Source organism: Ovis aries, chromosome 4 (assembly GCF_016772045.2).
Source record: "Ovis aries strain OAR_USU_Benz2616 breed Rambouillet chromosome 4, ARS-UI_Ramb_v3.0, whole genome shotgun sequence".
Taxonomy (NCBI): domain Eukaryota; kingdom Metazoa; phylum Chordata; class Mammalia; order Artiodactyla; family Bovidae; genus Ovis; species Ovis aries.
The window spans coordinates 34,713,449-34,730,807 of record NC_056057.1 but is presented as its reverse complement, the minus strand read 5'-3'; the positions used below and the strand labels follow the sequence as shown (position 1 = coordinate 34,730,807).

Genomic DNA, 17,359 nt, shown 5'->3' with positions numbered 1-17,359 from the left:
TCTGGATGAGATGCTCTACCATCACCACCCACAGCCTCATACTCATGCTGTGGGTCTCAGCTTAAAAATCTCTTCTTTGGGGAATCCCTCCCACCCCAACCAGACTGAAAACGCTATACCCACTGCACACCCACTGCACACCCACTGCACACCCACTGCACACAGTTCCCATCACAACTTATGACAAATGTATTTACCTGATATACAGTGTCACTCTGAGTCTGCCCACATGAGATTATAAAGCTCAACATGAGGAAGACCACACATTTTATTCAACATTTTACTGCTAGTACCTGGTACATGAATACATAATAAATATGTTTAATGTTGAAATATTACATATAACTTCAATTAAGAAAGGCAAAAGGGATAAGAATTATCCTTGATTTTTTCAGGGGGGGCTTTCCCAGTGGCTCAGATGATAAACAATCTGCAATGCACGAGACCCAGGTTCAATCCCTGGGTTGAGAAGATCCCCTGGAGAAGGAAATGGCAACCCACTCCAGTATTCTTGTCTGAAGAATCCCATGAACAGAGGAACCTTATGGGCTACAGCTCATGAGGTCTCAAAGAGTCAGACACAACTGAGCGACTAACACTTTCTTCAGGGGGAAGGAGATGACCACCAAAATTTAACTTTTTTTGCAACAAGCAAGAATTATTCTAGGATCCAAGGCAGTGCTGAAGAATACACTCTGATAGGAAAACGTGGCACTCTATACTATGCTCTGCTATTTCTATCCCTTGTGCTAAAATATGACACTTCACAGATCTGTCAACTCTTGGTTTTACATTGTAAATATTGATGGTGTGAATACTTGCTTGCATTTGCCTAAAACATGAGAAATGGTTCTGAGCATAAGAATTTGAAATGGAAAATTCACCTTCACAAGCATAACAGGCAAGATTAATTATGTTAACTGCTTGAAAACAGAAGCCAAGTCCTAACTTCTTCAGTGACAGTATGGCTTTAGACTCCCTAAGCCTTTAACCCACAGCCCATGACCTTCAGAGACTTCCTACAGAAAGGTTAAAGGTTATTTCTCAACTATTCCCATCAAAGTCTCAAACAGAAAATAGGACCACTTACAAGTTTTCTGACTTTTGACATGGATGACCCAATTTCTTAGCAAATCTTGGAATACCATAATAACAAAACACTACTCCATTGCTACTGGGCTTCCCAGGTGGTGCCAGTGGTAAAGAATCCCCCTGCCAATGAAAGTAATCATCAGAAATGCAGGTTTGATCACTGGATCAGGAAGATCCTGGGGAGGAGGGCACGGCAACGCACTCCAGTATTCCTGCCTAGAGAATCCCACAGACAGAGGAGCCTGGTGAGGTACAGTCCGTACAGAGTCAGACACAACAGAAGCAACTTAACAGGCATGCATGCCATCACTACTACCTCACCTGCCAGTTAGTACCATCCCACCACTCCACAGGAACCACTCGGGCAAGAGCACCAGTGAGCTAACTGTCAAATTCAAACTTCGCTTTTCGGGTCTCATCTTATTTGAATTTCTTTGGACCACTGACACTACAAACAACCCTCTTCTTCACCAAAGGCACTCCTTTTCCCCCTAACTCCACACTATTATGTTTCCCTGAAACCTGCTATTCCTTATCTGTCTCCTTTGTGTTCTTCTCAGTTTCTGCCCCCTTTAACATCAGTAAAACCCAAGTTCCATCTTTCACTTCTTGTGCTCACTCCCTGGATGATCTCATCCAATCCAGCAGGGTCAACCATGCCTTTCATTCAAGTGAGCTCCATGTCTCCACTCCAGCCTAGACCACGGCCCTGAGCCAAAGGGCCTGCCACCTAACTGCATAGTGAACCCTTGAAAGGTCGGCTCTCGAGAACCAAGCTCCTTATCTCCTCTTCCTCATACTCCTCCTCATGGAGGCTGGAGGCACCAGCCTCTAGACAAGGCAGAACCTTCCATCCCCTCACCCTCCACATCTACCCACAGGCAGTTTTACCTTCCCTCTTTCCATCTTCACAACTACTCCTCAACTGAGGTTCTGCCATCCTTTACCTGGACGCTTACAACTGCTCCTGGCAGGCTTCACCTCTTTCTATGTCCCACTCCTATGTGACTTCCATACTGTTGCCAAACTATATTTTCTTACCTGTGATTTTTAAACCCTTCTATGGCTTCCCATCACCTACCAAATGAAGAGCAGCTTCTTAGCAGGATGGAAGGTCCTCTATGATCAGCTCCTGCCTGCCTCTGAGGCTCATCTCTCATCAGGCTCCTCATAGCATACAGCACTCTAGTTATATCCAGTTAGAGAGGAACTGTTCTGAGCTGCTGCCATTTTCAGTCTGCGCTCTACATCAAAAATGTCTTCCCCTAAACTAGCCCAACCTCACATCTGACCCTTGTTTGCTTGGCAAATTCCTACTCATCTTTCTGGACTCCCTCACCTCTTCTGCAGGGCCTTTTTTTATCCTTCCCACTAGCTTTACGGTCCCTTTCTTCTTTCATGGCAACAAATCACTTCACCGCAATTGTTAGTTTCCATATCTGACTCATCCTTACCCAATTAAATTTTACTTTTTTAATTTGGAATTTCACATCAGCTGACATTTTGCCTAGCACAGTAACGGTTTAAACTCAGCAATGGTGGAATAAAAACCATTGGCCAAAAAGTCATGATTCAATCAAGATTCAGAGAAACCAGAAGAATTATATTATGTAGGACTATAGAACAGCGTAGTAAGAATCAAGCGAGTTTGTGATTTAATTTTCCAAATTTAAATAATGCATACATAATTCAGTTAGTTCTGTTCTTTTTATGCACTTTTCTCTCATGCACTCTCTCTTCTAATTCCTTACTCCAACTCTGAATCATCTGTTGGCTTTTATCTTTTTGTTCCTCTGGCAGTCCCACTAATGAGTCAAAAATTCCATTGTATTCAATTCTTGGATAAGACTATTTTCTCTGAACCTCTGACGTTTCTCTGTAGACCCTTCCTGAAACATCAGGATCGAGGTCTACTCAGCTGCTGCTGCTGCTAAGTCGCTTCAGTCATGTCCGACTCTGTGCGACCCCACAGACGACAGCCCACCAGGCTCCCCTGTCCCTGGGATTCTCCAGGCAAGAACATTGGAGTGGGTTGCCATTTCCTTCTCCAGTGCATGAAAGTGAAAAGTGAAGTGAAGTTGCTCAGTCGTGTCCAACCCTCAGCAGCCCCGTGGACTGCAGCCTTCCAGGCTCCTCCGTCCATGGGATTTTCCAGGCAAGAGTACTGGTGCGGGGTGCCATTGCCTTCTCTGCTACTCAGCTAGCAATCATCAACTTTCATATATTTGTAAAATTTCCTTTGACTCATACCCACTTTTAACTCATATTCATGCTCACAATTGAGACAGAAAGATCTCTTTTTATCACTATCATTTTACAAGTGTAAAGCAGATACCCAGAAGCCTAGAAGATACTTATCCTTTTAAGTTCCCCCATAAATAGTTTGAAGAAAATTAGTTCTATACTCTCTGATGTTTAGTCCTGTTTTTTGTTGTTGTTTTAATTTAAACGCCATTTATCAAAGTCACATCCTACTGGTGTCCTTCAACTGCTGGCACACTGACTGTACTTTTATTACTGTCTCCTCTTTCTGTCTGCGCTTGTGCATCTACCCTACTGACTGGATCCCCAGCTGAGCATTCCAAAGTAATCACTTTTCTCGCCTTCTCTGCTCCATAATCAATGACTTTGACAAAGGAAGCTGTATTATATGAGTTTCACCCAGAGTCCAATCCTCTGCAAAGAATCTTAAGTGAAACTTCGCACGTATCCCAGCCACTCTCCTGTGAACTCAAGGGATCATAAAAAGATTCTCCCCAGGTCAGCTTTCTCTGCTTCTCCTCTGCCAAAACTAGGCAAGGAAAATGAGAGTCTATATGATTCAGTTAAACATGATGACTTTTTATAAAAATACTGATAAATGAGGATGAGGCTGAAAGTACTGGCAGCCATGAGGTTTAGAATCACCTGCAGATTTTCCCTTCGACATCCTCTCCTTGTCATTAAGAGCTGGCTTTGGTTTCCAGCCTCATACCCCTCCCTCACTTTCACGGCTCTCACTGTCCTCCCCACCACAGTGGTGCTATCCCTTATGTGGGGCATTCCTTTTCTGTTAATAATGAGTGGAAAGGGATCAACAGGCAGGAGTGGACACAAAATAGTTACTTTTCAGTGTTATATCTTTATTCGCAAGGGTTTGGCCTACATTCCATAGCTGTATCTCACCGGAAGGCCCCTCCCCACACATAAGCACCAGCCAACTCTTCCCCTCAAAGCCTGAAAAATTCCTCCATTCTCATATCCCTCTTAAAGTTAGAGAGAAAAAAAATCAATTCTATAAATTAGCTCAGTGGGTTAGACCAGAGGCCAAAGAGCAGATTCAGCCCCCTGGCCCCGCCAAAGGAACCCCTAACTCCCAGTTAAACATCTACTAACTGTTCGTCAGTCATCAGAACATAACTGGATCTGCGCGTCACCATTTCTAAAAACACAAGCCACAGGCATGTTCAGGAGCGTCCTCCTATAATTTTATTTATTCCCATCAATTCGAACTTGAAACATCAAGGAACTGAGTCAAGTGAAATTTGTAAACTCACTATAGTTAACTGAACACAGCCTTCTGGAACCTTCAGTCAACCCCCTGCCTCTGGTTTCACTGTATCTGTCTCAGGGTGCAACTCCATCCTGTCTGGGTCTGCATGGGTAGAACATGTACTCACCTAAAGGATCGGTCTAGCTCTAGTGGCCACCACCCCCTCACTAGCCCTCATTAGCCCTCACTTTCACCTGTTTCAAGTAAAGCCTCCATCAGTAAAAATTAATTTTACAAGAATCTGACTTTTCACTTCAGGGGAAAAAAAAAAAGGTTTTGCATAATTGGGACTAGGGGCTGGAGGCAAGGTTTTAAGTTTGTCCCGTTATAACTACTCAATCTGAAGATGACCAAAAAGTGGGCTTTCTCTGGAAGCCTGGAAGAATGGACTATTCCCAGGTGATAGAACACAGATTAAACAACTAATTATCCTAATAAGCTCTGAAATTAAACACAGCTGTTCGCTGAGCTCTTGCCCTGATTTCCCCAATTATAACACTACTGTGTGCTGGTATACCTGCCTTTGATCTGAATCTCTTTCATTTCAGTCTGTCCTAGGACTGAGACTGTGGGAGAGGAAGGTGAAATATATGGATGATGGATGAGGTCTAGAATGCAGATATTCTATAATTCGAGCCTGGGTAAAATTAAAAAGTGACACAAAGGAACAAGATCTGGTCTTGCTTCCCAGAGGGGGATATTAGCTAACCCATTTTTGTTACATTAAAATAAAATGACCCATCACCCTGATTCCTAGCAATCTTCCTAAAACAGTATTCACTCCTCACATCCTCCTCAACATAATCACTCAAAGTAGGTCAGAAATGTTGCTTCCTTCCCCTCATTGATTTTCATTAAGAGGATGCACTTTCTGGAACACTAAAGGGAAAGATAAACACCCAGTACAGCTACCAATGACATCCCCTGTACATTTTTGGCATTATTAAGTACAGTTCTCCCAAAAGCAGGAAAAAAAAAATCTCATCACTCCTATTTATCTTTCTTGGCTGAATATCAACGATAATCTCAAACTTCAAAATACACAGTAGTAGTGCTTCAGCCAGCTGATGAACATCTCCCAAAAGGAGCATATTAACTCTGTCTTTTCTAATTTTCTAGATGACCAACCCACCTCTTCCCTAAGTACACATTCTTTTTCTTCCTAATTCACATCCATGTTTTGCCAAAAGGATGCCAAGCGACACCACACACTGGCTTGGCAAGTCCCCGGGGCCTTATCAGGACGCTGAGTGCAAAGGAAGGGGTTTGTAGACACTGGGGAGTGGCGAAGGGGGAGCTGGAAGCCCTCGGCGGCAATGCCAGCTTGCCAAACCCCACTGGCAGGGCTTCCCCAGTCCTCTGCCCTTGGTGAAAACTCCCATTGGTCCCAGGTCCTCAAGCCTGACACTCCAGGAAAGCGCCGCAAAGTCCTTCAGAGCCCTTAAAACACAGGAGTGCAGAAAGCATCCCCTCAAAGCCAGCAAAGCCACACATCCTCTCTCGGCCAGCCTCTCGGGGCTGGCAACTTCATCCCTGGATACAAACGAAAAGCCCGGTCCTCCCAGGAAGGAAAGAGGTGACAGCAGAGAGCAATAAATGGCCATGACCCTCATCCTTCACCTCCAGTCGCCCCCTCTCCCCTACCCCCACCCCCCGCAAACTCCAGGTTTCAGAGCAGGTGCGGCTCACCTCCAGGCAAGGAGGAAGCGGGCGGCCGGAGGTGGAGGGCAAGTCCCCAGCCCAGGCCGCCTGGCAGCCGGCGAGTGCCCAGCAGCAGATCCAGGCGGGGCTCCAGGGCGGCGTGAGTCCGCTGCGGGGAGCCCTGGCCGGCCGCCCCCGGCCCCTCCCCCGCGCCGGCCCCGCGCAGAGGAACAGCATCTCCTTCCCGCTGCGGTCGGCCCGCCGGCCGGCTGGAAAGCAGCCTCCCGGGGTGGGGCGCGTTCTGCTCCCGGGCCGCTAGGGCTGCGCGCTCAGCTCACAGCTGACGGCTCCGCTGTGCTCGCGGCCCCGGCGGCCGGCGCCAGTGCTCCCGTCACGCCGGAGGGAGGGACCGCGGGGCGCGGGCGCGGCGCGGGGGCGGGACGCGGGGCGGGGACGCGGGAGCCCGGGAGCAGGTGCAGCGGGCGGGGTCTGCGGCCCAGCCCCTCCGGTCCTGGGGCGCCGCGTGGTCGCCGGGGGCTAGAGCTTCATTACACTGTAGAGGGGGAGAGAGGCCGGAGTGTCTCCCGTCCCCGGTCCCCTCGGTCCACCAGGAGGGGCGCTCCGGGGGCGAGCCAGAGTAAAATCCAGGACCTCGGGACATTGTTTTCCGGCGGCCGGTCTTTAAATGCTTCCTACTTCCCGCGTCACGCACAAACACACCCAGATGAGCCGCAGGAGCATCCTTTCGTAAGAATCCAACTAGCTGGCGTCAGATCGAATTTGGGGGTGATTTGGATGTGCATCAAATGGCGGGGAAGAAAAGGGGAATGAAATTTAGATCCAGGTTGTGACTCAGTATTCTCACTTACTTGATGAGAATAATGACAATTCCTAACCCATAGGTTGTTACGAGGGTTGAATAAGTTGATACATTGTAAAGCACCCGAGAGTGCCTGACAAGGAGTAGATGTGGTAGGCGTTGAAAGCAGTAGTAAGGAACCATGGATGCTACTGGTGTTACTTAATGGGGATAACTGTGTAAGCTTGGGCAAGTAAGTCCTTTTGTTCCTGGAATCTGTACGATAACTGGGGTAGTCTTTTTCTTCATTCAAAAACATGTTGAGTTGGGTGGTAGGCACCAAGTGGTGAGCAAGACGAACATTACAGCTTCCTTAGTGTTGGGGATCCCTTCCTCTAAAATTCTCTGAATGGATGACTTATCCTGCTCTTCAAAAGGAGCACCCAGATTTCTTTTAATTGAGCACCTAGAAAAATCTACCTGGCAGACCCAATGTAAGTTGGCTTGAATTGCCTGTGGCACGCCCCTAATGTCCCTTTAATAAGCACTTCCACATAAAATGTGCAGGTCCCTTTCTCTCTCTCTCTCCTTCTCTCTCTCCTGTTTCATGTGTTCTGACTATAACAATAAAGTATGTTTACTGTTAACATTTTGGAAAATATTGAAGACTATCAGGAAGAACATAAAATCACTAGGGAACCCACCACCCAGAGATAATACTATTAGTGGTATTAGCATGTTAAGGTATTTCCTTGGCATTTAATTGCATGTGTGCTGCAAAACTGGGATTATAATTTGTACACTTTTATTTTTTCCTTAGTATTAATATTTTCTCAAGTCATTAAAGTCTCTGACAGCACAACTTAAGTAACCTTATAATATATTCTACTGTTTGGATTATATATAATTTACTTTTGGATATTAGGCACTGTTTCTCAAGTATTCAATGTTATTAATAGTTCAACTCTGTTATACAGGGTTATTCACTAGTAGGACTGATGCTAAAGCTGAAGCTCAAATACTTTGGCCACCTGATGCAAAGAGCCAACTCATTGGAAAAGACCTTAATGCTGGGAAAGATTGGGGGCAGGAGGAGAAGGGGGTGACAAAGGATGAGATGATTGGATAACATCAGCAACTCAGTGGACATGAGTTTGACAAAACTCTAGGAGATAGTGAAGGACAGGGAAGCCTGGCATGCTCCAGTCCATTGTGTCACAAAGAGCCGGACACAACTTAGTGACTGAACAACAACAGTAATTTTATGATGCATATACATCTCCTTTTAATTTTCTGTGATGCTTTTCTAAAATTGAAATCATTGGATTACATAGCATGTACATTTTTAAGTTTTGGTGAATAGTGCACAAATTCCTAAAAAAAAAATTTATCAGTTGCTATCAGCAGTTTATGAGTTCTTATTTCATAACTTTCTAAATTATAATGCTTTGTATATCTGCCATTTTTGTAAAGGAGAAAAATGTGACTGTGTTAATATTTTGTAAATGTATAGTATATTTTATTTAGTAATGTTACCAAACTCATGTTCAGCTGCTCACCACTCAAAAGCCAATAATGGAGAGCTAAGTGTTGATGAAAGAAAAGTTTGCTTTAATCAGAAGGCCGGCAATCTGAAGAGAAAGAGGACTCATGTGCCAGAACCAACTCTCCAGATTCTGCTTGGCCATGAGAGTTTTTGACGGGAAAGGGGGGAAAGAATATCAGTGAATTACCAAGGTACAAGCTTAGATTCTGCATCATTCTTCACCATGCACAGACCAGCTGCCTCCTCTTTATCTTTTCTTCAGATGTCACTTTGCCCATGTCATCTGCCTGCAGTATTGCAAAGGGGGCTGCTGGGGGTACACAGCTGGTCATGCTTAACTATTTAATGATTCATTCTTCTTTTAATCTAGGGAAAGAATTCACAGGTTAGGTATGGCATGGTGTGCATTCAGTAGAATATAAGTCAGGAGCAAAGTTAAATTGTCTAGTGATCTCATTCCTATAATTAGATTCTTTTAGGGTTAGAGAGGAACAGGAATGAGCAAGCAGAAAAGGGGCAAAAGAGCTTCTTTCAGTAACACTGACTAATTTCTCACATATATTTACTAGCTATATAGTTCCTTCTCGTGTTGGTGTGTGAATTTTTCACTGACACTCTTTGACCATTTTCCTATTGAAGTTCAGTCTTTTTTATTGATTTGTAAGCAGTCTTTGTAAGTTTTATATATTATACCTTTGCTTACCATATATGTCACAAATGCTCCTCTGTCTGTAGTCTTCTTTTTGATTTTGTTTCTGGTGACCTTTTCTGCAGAAGACTGTCATTTTTACGTACTCAAATATTGCCACATTTCCTCTCGTGAGTTCTTCCTTTGTTTTATGCTCAGAGATACTGTACCTTTGCAAGATCACATAGATGCCTATATTTTCTTATTTTGTTACTACTTTCTTTATATGTTTTTATTAGTTAATCCATTCAGAATCTGAGTCAATTACATTATTATTTTTGTCACCTAAGTGGGACCTAACAACATGGTTAATGGATTGAAAACAATTTCTTTCCTTGTAAAAAATAAAAGTCATCCCAGTCACCTGAGCTTACATGACAATTACAAATTTTCCTAAATGGGACAATTTGCCACTTTCAATAAGTGATTTTCTCATAGGATTTTCACCTAGAGAAAACATGTTGACCTTAAGTAATTAATACCAGCATGCAGACTGGTAGAGAAAGGAAAATTCTGAGAAAACTCTGTGGTTCCTTTCTACTTATTTATTTTAGAATTTAACTGCAGGTTATTCAGCTGATTACTGATTATGAAGTGACTTAGCAGCAGCAGCACTGATTATCTGATCAATCAATTCAGTTCAGTTCAGTTCAGTCACTCAGTAGTATCCAACTGTTTGCAACCCCATGGACTACAGCACACCAGGCCTCCCTGTCCATCACCAACTCCCAGAGTTTACTCAGACTCATGTCCATTGAGTCAGTGATACCATCCAACCATCTCATCTTCTGTCATCCCCCACTCCTCCCACCTTCAATCTTTCCCAGCATCAGAGTCTTTTCTTATGAGTCAGCTCTGCATCAGGTGGCCAAAGTATTGAAGTTTCAGCTTCAACATCAGTCCTTCCAATGAATATTCAAGGTTGATTTCCTTTAGGATGGACTGGTTGGATCTCCTTCAGTCCAAGGAACTCTCAAGAGTCTTCTCCAACACCACAGTTCAAAAGCATCAATTCTTCGGCACTCAGCTTTCTTTATAGTCCAACTCTCACATCCATACAGGTCTACTGGAAAAACCATAGCTTTCACTAGACAAACCTTTGTTGGCAGAGTAATATCTTGGCTTTTTAATATGCCATCTAGATTGGTCATAACTTGTCTTCCAAGGAGCAAGCGTCTTTTAATTTCATGGCTGCAGTCACCATCTGCAGTGATTTTGGAGCCCAAGAAAATAAAGTCTGACACTGTTTCCACTGTTTCCCCATCTATCTGCCATGAAGTGATGGGACCAGATGCCATGATCTTAGTTTCCTGAATGTTGAGTTTTAGGCCAACTTTTTCGCTCTCCTCTTTCATTTTCATCAAGAGGCTCTTTAGCTCTTCACTTTCTGCCATAAGAGTGGTGTCATCTGCATATCTGAGGTTATTGCTATTTCTCCCGGCAATCTTCATTCCAGTTTGTGCTTCATCCAGTCCAGCATTTCTCATGATGTACTCTGCATATAAGTTAAATAAGCAAGATGACAATATACCAGCCTTGACATACTCCTTTCCCTATTTGGAACCAGTCTGTTGTTCCATGTCCAGTTCTAACTTTTTTCTTGACCTGCATACAGATTTCTCGGGAGGCAGATCAGGTGGTCTGGTATGCCCATCTCTTGAAGAATTTTCCACAGTTTATTGTGATCCACACAGTCAAAGGCTTTGGCATAGTCAATAAAGCAGAAGTAGATGTTTTTCTGGAACTCTCTTGCTTTTTTGATGATCCAACAAATGTTGGCAATTTGATCTCTGGTTTTGACTTTTCTAAATCCAGCTTGTATATCTGGAAGTTCTCCATTCACGTACTGTTAAAGGCTAGCTTGGAGAATTTTGAGCATTACTTTGCTTGCGTGTGAGATGAGTACAGTTGTGCAGTAGTTTGAGCATTCTTTGGCATTACCTTTCTTAGGGACTGGAATAAAAACTGACCTTTTCCAGTCCTGTGGCCACTGCTGAGTTTTCCAAATTTGCTGACATATTGAGTGCAGCACTTTCACAGCATCATCTTTTAAGATTTGAAATAGCTCAACCGGAATTCCATCACCTCCACTAGCCTTGTTTGCAGTGATGCTTCCTAAGGCCCACTTGACTTCACATTCCAGGATGTCTGGTTCTAGGTGAGTGGTCACACCATCGTGGTTATCTGGGTCATGAAGAAACTTGTTTCACAGTAAAATAATTAAGGCCAGTGCTCTTGGGTTTCACTAGTAATTCCACAAAACCTTCACTCAAAAGCACCTGACTTACAGCATAGTAGAATGATCCAAGTAACCAATTTACTGAGTCAGCTGGAAAATAATGCCTTTTGACATTAGGGTGGTATCCTTCAGTGTAAAAGATACAATATTTTCTGAACTAGTGACTAATATGTGATGCTGTTTCTCCCCAAATGAGACTTATATTAATATAAGAAAAATTAATATATGATTATATACATAGAAAAATAAGGAAGAATCATTTCCATTTCTGGGACAATCATTTCCATTTCTTCAATTGCTTCTGAGATTATCTGTAGCATTGATACAGATAATACTTTCTTCCTCCAAGTTTCATTCATGCTCAGACAGCTCCTCAGCTGGTCATGGTTCTTTGGCAAATAGGTTGATCAAAGCCTAGTCCCTGAGTAGGTCTGAACCTTAGCGATACTTGCTATATGGGGTTGCTGTGGTCTGCCATTAACTTTCGGCACTGGATATCACAATACTAGGAGGTACTCCAGAGGAATTCCTGAGCTCCATCTTAGAAACTCATAGTTAATCACTCTAGTAAACTTTATTTTTCTTCCTGGCCCATTGGCAGGAGGAGCCCAAAAAGCCAAATGGCAGTCTTAACATCCCAATTTTCAGTTCACTTATCTCCCCCAGTGGAATATTTATCCACTGAATACTAAGACCTTCAGGCTAGCAGGACCTGGACTTGGGAAGGAAAATTTTGTGCTTTGATCATTCAGCATAGTAATGAGAAATACCACCCACATTGTACTCCTTGATTTCTGGGCCAATATGTCCTGGTTTGGGGAGAAACAGCATCACATATTAGTCACTAGTTCAGATAATATTGTATATTTTATACCTAAGGATACCATCCTAATGTCAAAACGCATTATTTCCCAGCTGATTCAGTAAGTTGGTTCCTTGGATCATTCTGCTATGCTGTAAGTCTGGGGCCTTTGAGTGAAGGTTTTATGGAACTACTAGTGAAACCCAGAGCACTGGCCTTAATTATTTTGCTGTGAAATGAGTTTCTTGATAAAAACAATATTCTATGAGAACACATGGTATAATAAGGCAAGATGTAAATAAGGCATTAAGTCAACAGACTCAGCAAAATGGCCCAGGAAAACAAACCAGAACCAGATTGTGTTTATTCCAGTGAGGACAGAATACTGTTGACTCCATAATGGAAAGGACTCAATATAATCAACCAGCAGGTAGGCTGCCCTCTCATTGTTATACAATATGGAGAGCTTTCTATTGGTCTCTACATCTGGCTGATTGGCATTTAGCCATAGTGGGAGAGCCAGGTCAACCTCAGAGAGAGGCAATCAATTTCTTTATGGAGGCATATCCAATCATCATCACTGCTATGATGCACTATTGTTTATAAGCTCATTGACACAGTAAGGTCACTAGGGAAAGAAGCTGACTGACATCAATGGTGAGTCATCTGGTTTACCTGGTCATTGAACATGGGAAAATTCACATGGGATACAGGCTAGGCCCATTTCAAGAGATACATTCACATAATTCTTCCCAAATCCTCCTTATCAGCAAACCTCCAATCCTATTCTTTCCAGATTCCTTCACCAAATGGCCAAACTTTTAGCTATTACCTGTGAGCTGGTGTAGAGCTGACATAATGTCACCTTCTTGGTAAAGTTCACCATAAGGATTGTACCCACTGGAGGAGATCCCTTCATTGTCCTTCAGAGCCACTCATGATTTATTTGTTAATCAATATAAAAGCAGAGGATTGGTCCTTGAGTTTTTCAGCACATAATTCTGAGGCCAGGAGGCATGAACTAAAAAATCAAAGAAAAGTTAAACCATTTGGAAGCAGAGCATTATGCTGAGTTAGATAAATGTCAATACAATTTTTTTTTGTACATACATTGTTCCAAGAATCCTCTGCCCTCTGCAATAACCAGCTTGTCTGTGAACCATATATTCAATATTTGCATGCCTATTAGCTAATATTGATATTAGGTGAAACAGGAACATTGCTAGCAACTAAAGCTGAGCCATTAGAAATCCTGTGACCTGACAATTCCTTTATCATTTTATCCACTTCCCTATTCCAAAAGAAACACAAGTATGATTGGCATGCACAGATTCTGCAAATCCATTTACCGAGATAAGAGCATGGAAGGAAATAAATTCTAGCCCCTTAAAGGTCAGGGATATGCAATTTTTATTTCATGTAAGTGACTTCAGTCAAATAATTTGGAAGAAAAGACTAGGTGAGTGGATGCAGATTTTTTTTTTTAAGGTTTTAAATGTTAAGCACTGTAAAGAAGTCAACAACTGAACCTCAGGAAAGGATTGGCCTTTAAAGATCACTGAGCCAAATCCCATCTCAAATCCCTGAATCCTCTTGGCAAGTCTCCCTCAAATGACTTTTCAGACTTTAAAAAACATTTCAGTGACTGAAAAGTCACTACCTTTGCAGACAGTCATGTAAAGAAGTCTTTCTTCAGGGGAGCAAAACATCTGTGTCACAGTCACAGTTCTAACTCGGGCCCAAACAGGGCCAGCCCCATTCCTCTTTCAGTGACAACCCTTCCAATATCTTCTTCTATCATAATCTTCTTTTCTCCAAAATAAGTGTCCCCAATTTCTTCCACAATTTTTCACATGATATGACTTTACATTCACCTCAATTTTCCAATATTCCTCTCGAAAGCATACATTTAAACTGAGGTACTAGCATAGATTTAGCATCCAATAGAGTAGAAGTATGAGTCAGTTCAGTCGCTCAGTCATGTCCGACTCTTTGCAACCCACTGAATCGCAGCACGCCAGGCCTCCCTGTCCATCACCAACTCCCAGAGTTCACTCAAACTCACATCCATTGAGTCAGTGATGCCATCCAGCCATCTCATCCTCTGTCGTTCCCCTTCTCCTCCTGCCCCCAATCCCTCCCAGCATCAGAGTCTTTTCCAATGAGTCAACTCTTCGCATGAGGTGGCCAAAGTACTGGAGTTTCAGCTTTAGCATCATTCCTTCCAATGAACACCCAGGACTGATCTTTAGAATGGACTGGTTGGATCTCCTTGCAGTCCAAGGGACTCTCAAGAGTCTTCTCCAACACCACAGTTCAAAAGCATCAATTTATTCTAGACAGACTATAGTTTTCTTAACTTCATGTCCAGGTGGATTTTTCTGAAAGTTGCACCAATGTTCACTCTGATTGCTAATATTCACTAGGAGCTCACAGTGCTAAGTACCTTGAAGAGGGCCTCATATGCATCATCTCATTTAATTTTCCTGACAACCACCTGTGAGAAAGGCACTATTTTTATGCCACTTGCAAATGAGGAAAATGAGGTTTAGAAAGAACAAGTACCTTGAAAAGAAAGTGAAAGTGTTAGTTGCTCAGTCGTGCCAGACTCCTTGGGACCCTATGGACTGCAGCCCGCAGGCTCCTCTATCCATAGGGTTTTCCAGGCAAGGATACTGAAGTGGTTTGCCATTTCCTTCTCCAGGGGATCTTCCTGACCCAGGGATTGAACCCATATTTCCTGCACTACAGGCAGATTCTTTACCGACTGAGCTACCAGGGAAAGAATTAAATGTGAGTAAGTGAGTGAAAGTCGCTCAGTCGTGTCTGACTCTTTGTGACTTCATGGACTATACAGTTCATGAAATTCTCCAGGCCAGAGTACTGGAGTAGGTAACCGTTCCCTTCTCCAAGGGATCTTCCCAACCCAGGGATCGAACCCAGGTCTCCCACATTGCAAGTGGATTCTTTACCATCTGAGCCACCAGGGAAGCCCAAAGTACCTTACCTAAGGTCAAATACCCTATAAGTGGCAGAATTTGGTCTGTCCCAGGATTTCTGGGGAAGTAGCAGCACCTATTGATACTTAGTATGTGCCAACACTGTGCTGAGCTCTCACTTCAAACAGTTAAGTAGTTAGTATTAATATTCCCATTTTACACATAGGGAAACTGAGACTTAGAGAGATATAACAAAATGCTTAGAAATAATGAACTAGCTTATCTGAACAAATTCAGTTTATATATCCAGATTTGGAATTTTTAATTACCCCTTATAAAATTAATCTTTCTGGATTAAGTCCATTACTCTGTCAAACTTTTTAGAGATATTTATTTATTCCAAAGTATTTTTTATCTCTGCTCCATTTTTATAACTGCAAGTTTTACAAGAAAGTTTCCATGTGTTCAAGTTGCCAACAAATTACACTGCATGGAAGGAAACATAGCAAAGAGTCACGTACAAACCACTAGAACCATCTTTCTAGATGTTATCAACATACTCACCAGACTGCATCAGCCAGTCATTCAACCTTTAATACACTATGTAGTCTAGGCCATATTTCTCCATTTTGTTCGCAAGAACACAATTTGTTGTGTCTTACTCAAATACAGATTTGTCATCCCAGCTCAACTTAACAACCCAATCAAAATAGAATCTTATATTAGTGTGAAATAATTTAGAGATAGTAAATCTATCTTGGATCTCAGTGATCTTCATGTGTTTCTAAGTATTTGCTATGTTTTCAAAATAAAACAGTAAATTAAATGTATTTCCAGTCGCTTTCATGCTCATGATGCTATATTTTTATTCATGTAATTAGAGACAGCACTTTCTCCATCATTAAAATGATATCTGAGTTCCAGTGCCTTCCCACTTAGTATTCTGAGTTGATTTTTGACTCTTGTGATTTGCTTTTTATAATCCATGCTTGTGATCTTGACCTCTTGGGCATCTTTAAGATTGGCAGTATAATTTTAGACTTCTGTTTGTATTTCCTATTTTGCTAAGCTGATAGTTTTACTTTTTCCATCATTGAATTACCCATCAACTATAAGTAAATTATCTTCTCCTGAAAGTCATCCAGAAGCTTTTGACAAACAGAGGCTTGGCACCTGAGTAATAATCCTTTAAGACCACGAATCTGTCATAGAACCTTTCCTGGCTTTGAAATGCCATGATATATGCAGTAGATTTGGCAGTTTTCTGTTACCTCTGATTTCACTGCTTGGCATTTAATAGTCCTTCTTTATATAAAATAATGTTTCCTTGTATATATATACATATCGCTGAGTCCCTTCATTGTTCACCTGAATCCATCTCAACATTGTTAATTGCCTGTACCTCAGTACAAAATAAAAAATTTTCAAACAAAAAAAAATTTTCATTAAAAAAATTACATTTCCTTTCGGTATTACAATGATATCTCTTTTAAAAACATTTAAAGCAATATTATAGATTTAAACTTAAGTTAATATAGGCATCTGAATGCTACCACATATGACTGTAATGTTAGTCATGAAGATTATGGCCACTAAGAAGCACAGAAATTGCAGCATGCTTCTTTTGACACTGCCCTTTAGAAAACACCCAGATCTCAACATGTCAGAACATGAAAAATATGTAACTCAGATAACTGAAGAAAAACAATAGCTATGCTAGTTATTGAGTCTGTGGTACAAACTGTGCCCATGTTTCAAAACAGTGCAAAACTGAAAACTTTCAACAGTATTTTCCTGTCCTCCACTCCCCATTTACAACCTGTAACCGAAGATGAAGATGTTTGATTAGGAAATAACAAAGGTCAGACATCTGTCTAATATTATGAAATGCTTTGTTGAAGATACTTTGCCTTTTTCAACTGATTACCAAATTTCTTCACATAATCTTGTAAATCTTTTGTCCTGTCCCAATTAGCTTTATTTTAAATGTATCTGTAGAGCTATTACCCCTCTGAGAGATAGGAAAGGTCACTTTCTTTTTTTAAAACACAGAATTATTCAACAGAGCTTAATAACTACAC

The 17,359-nt window shown here is 42.0% G+C and overlaps 1 protein-coding gene and 1 long non-coding RNA gene across 3 annotated transcripts in view; both read right to left on the bottom strand.

Moving 5' to 3' along the window:
* The window catches only part of ELAPOR2 (endosome-lysosome associated apoptosis and autophagy regulator family member 2), a 216,189-nt gene extending 209,633 nt beyond the window's left edge, over positions 1-6,556 (bottom strand). Inside the window, exon 1 of one of the 2 annotated variants that reach the window (XM_004007800.6) lies at positions 6,314-6,556. In XM_004007800.6, coding sequence (XP_004007849.2) covers positions 6,314-6,502 — 189 coding nt within the window. In that variant the 5' untranslated portion in view covers positions 6,503-6,556. The remainder of the gene's footprint in view (positions 1-6,313) is intronic. The other variant, XM_060414974.1, reaches the window with a different exon arrangement.
* Positions 6,557-8,652: 2,096 nt separating this feature from the next.
* On the bottom strand, positions 8,653-16,569 carry LOC132659730 (uncharacterized). The gene is made up of 2 exons (XR_009600477.1): positions 13,172-16,569; positions 8,653-8,976 (listed from the first exon to the last, which is right to left on the bottom strand). It is a non-coding gene; the product is annotated as an uncharacterized LOC132659730 (long non-coding RNA).
* Positions 16,570-17,359: the final 790 nt, after the last annotated feature.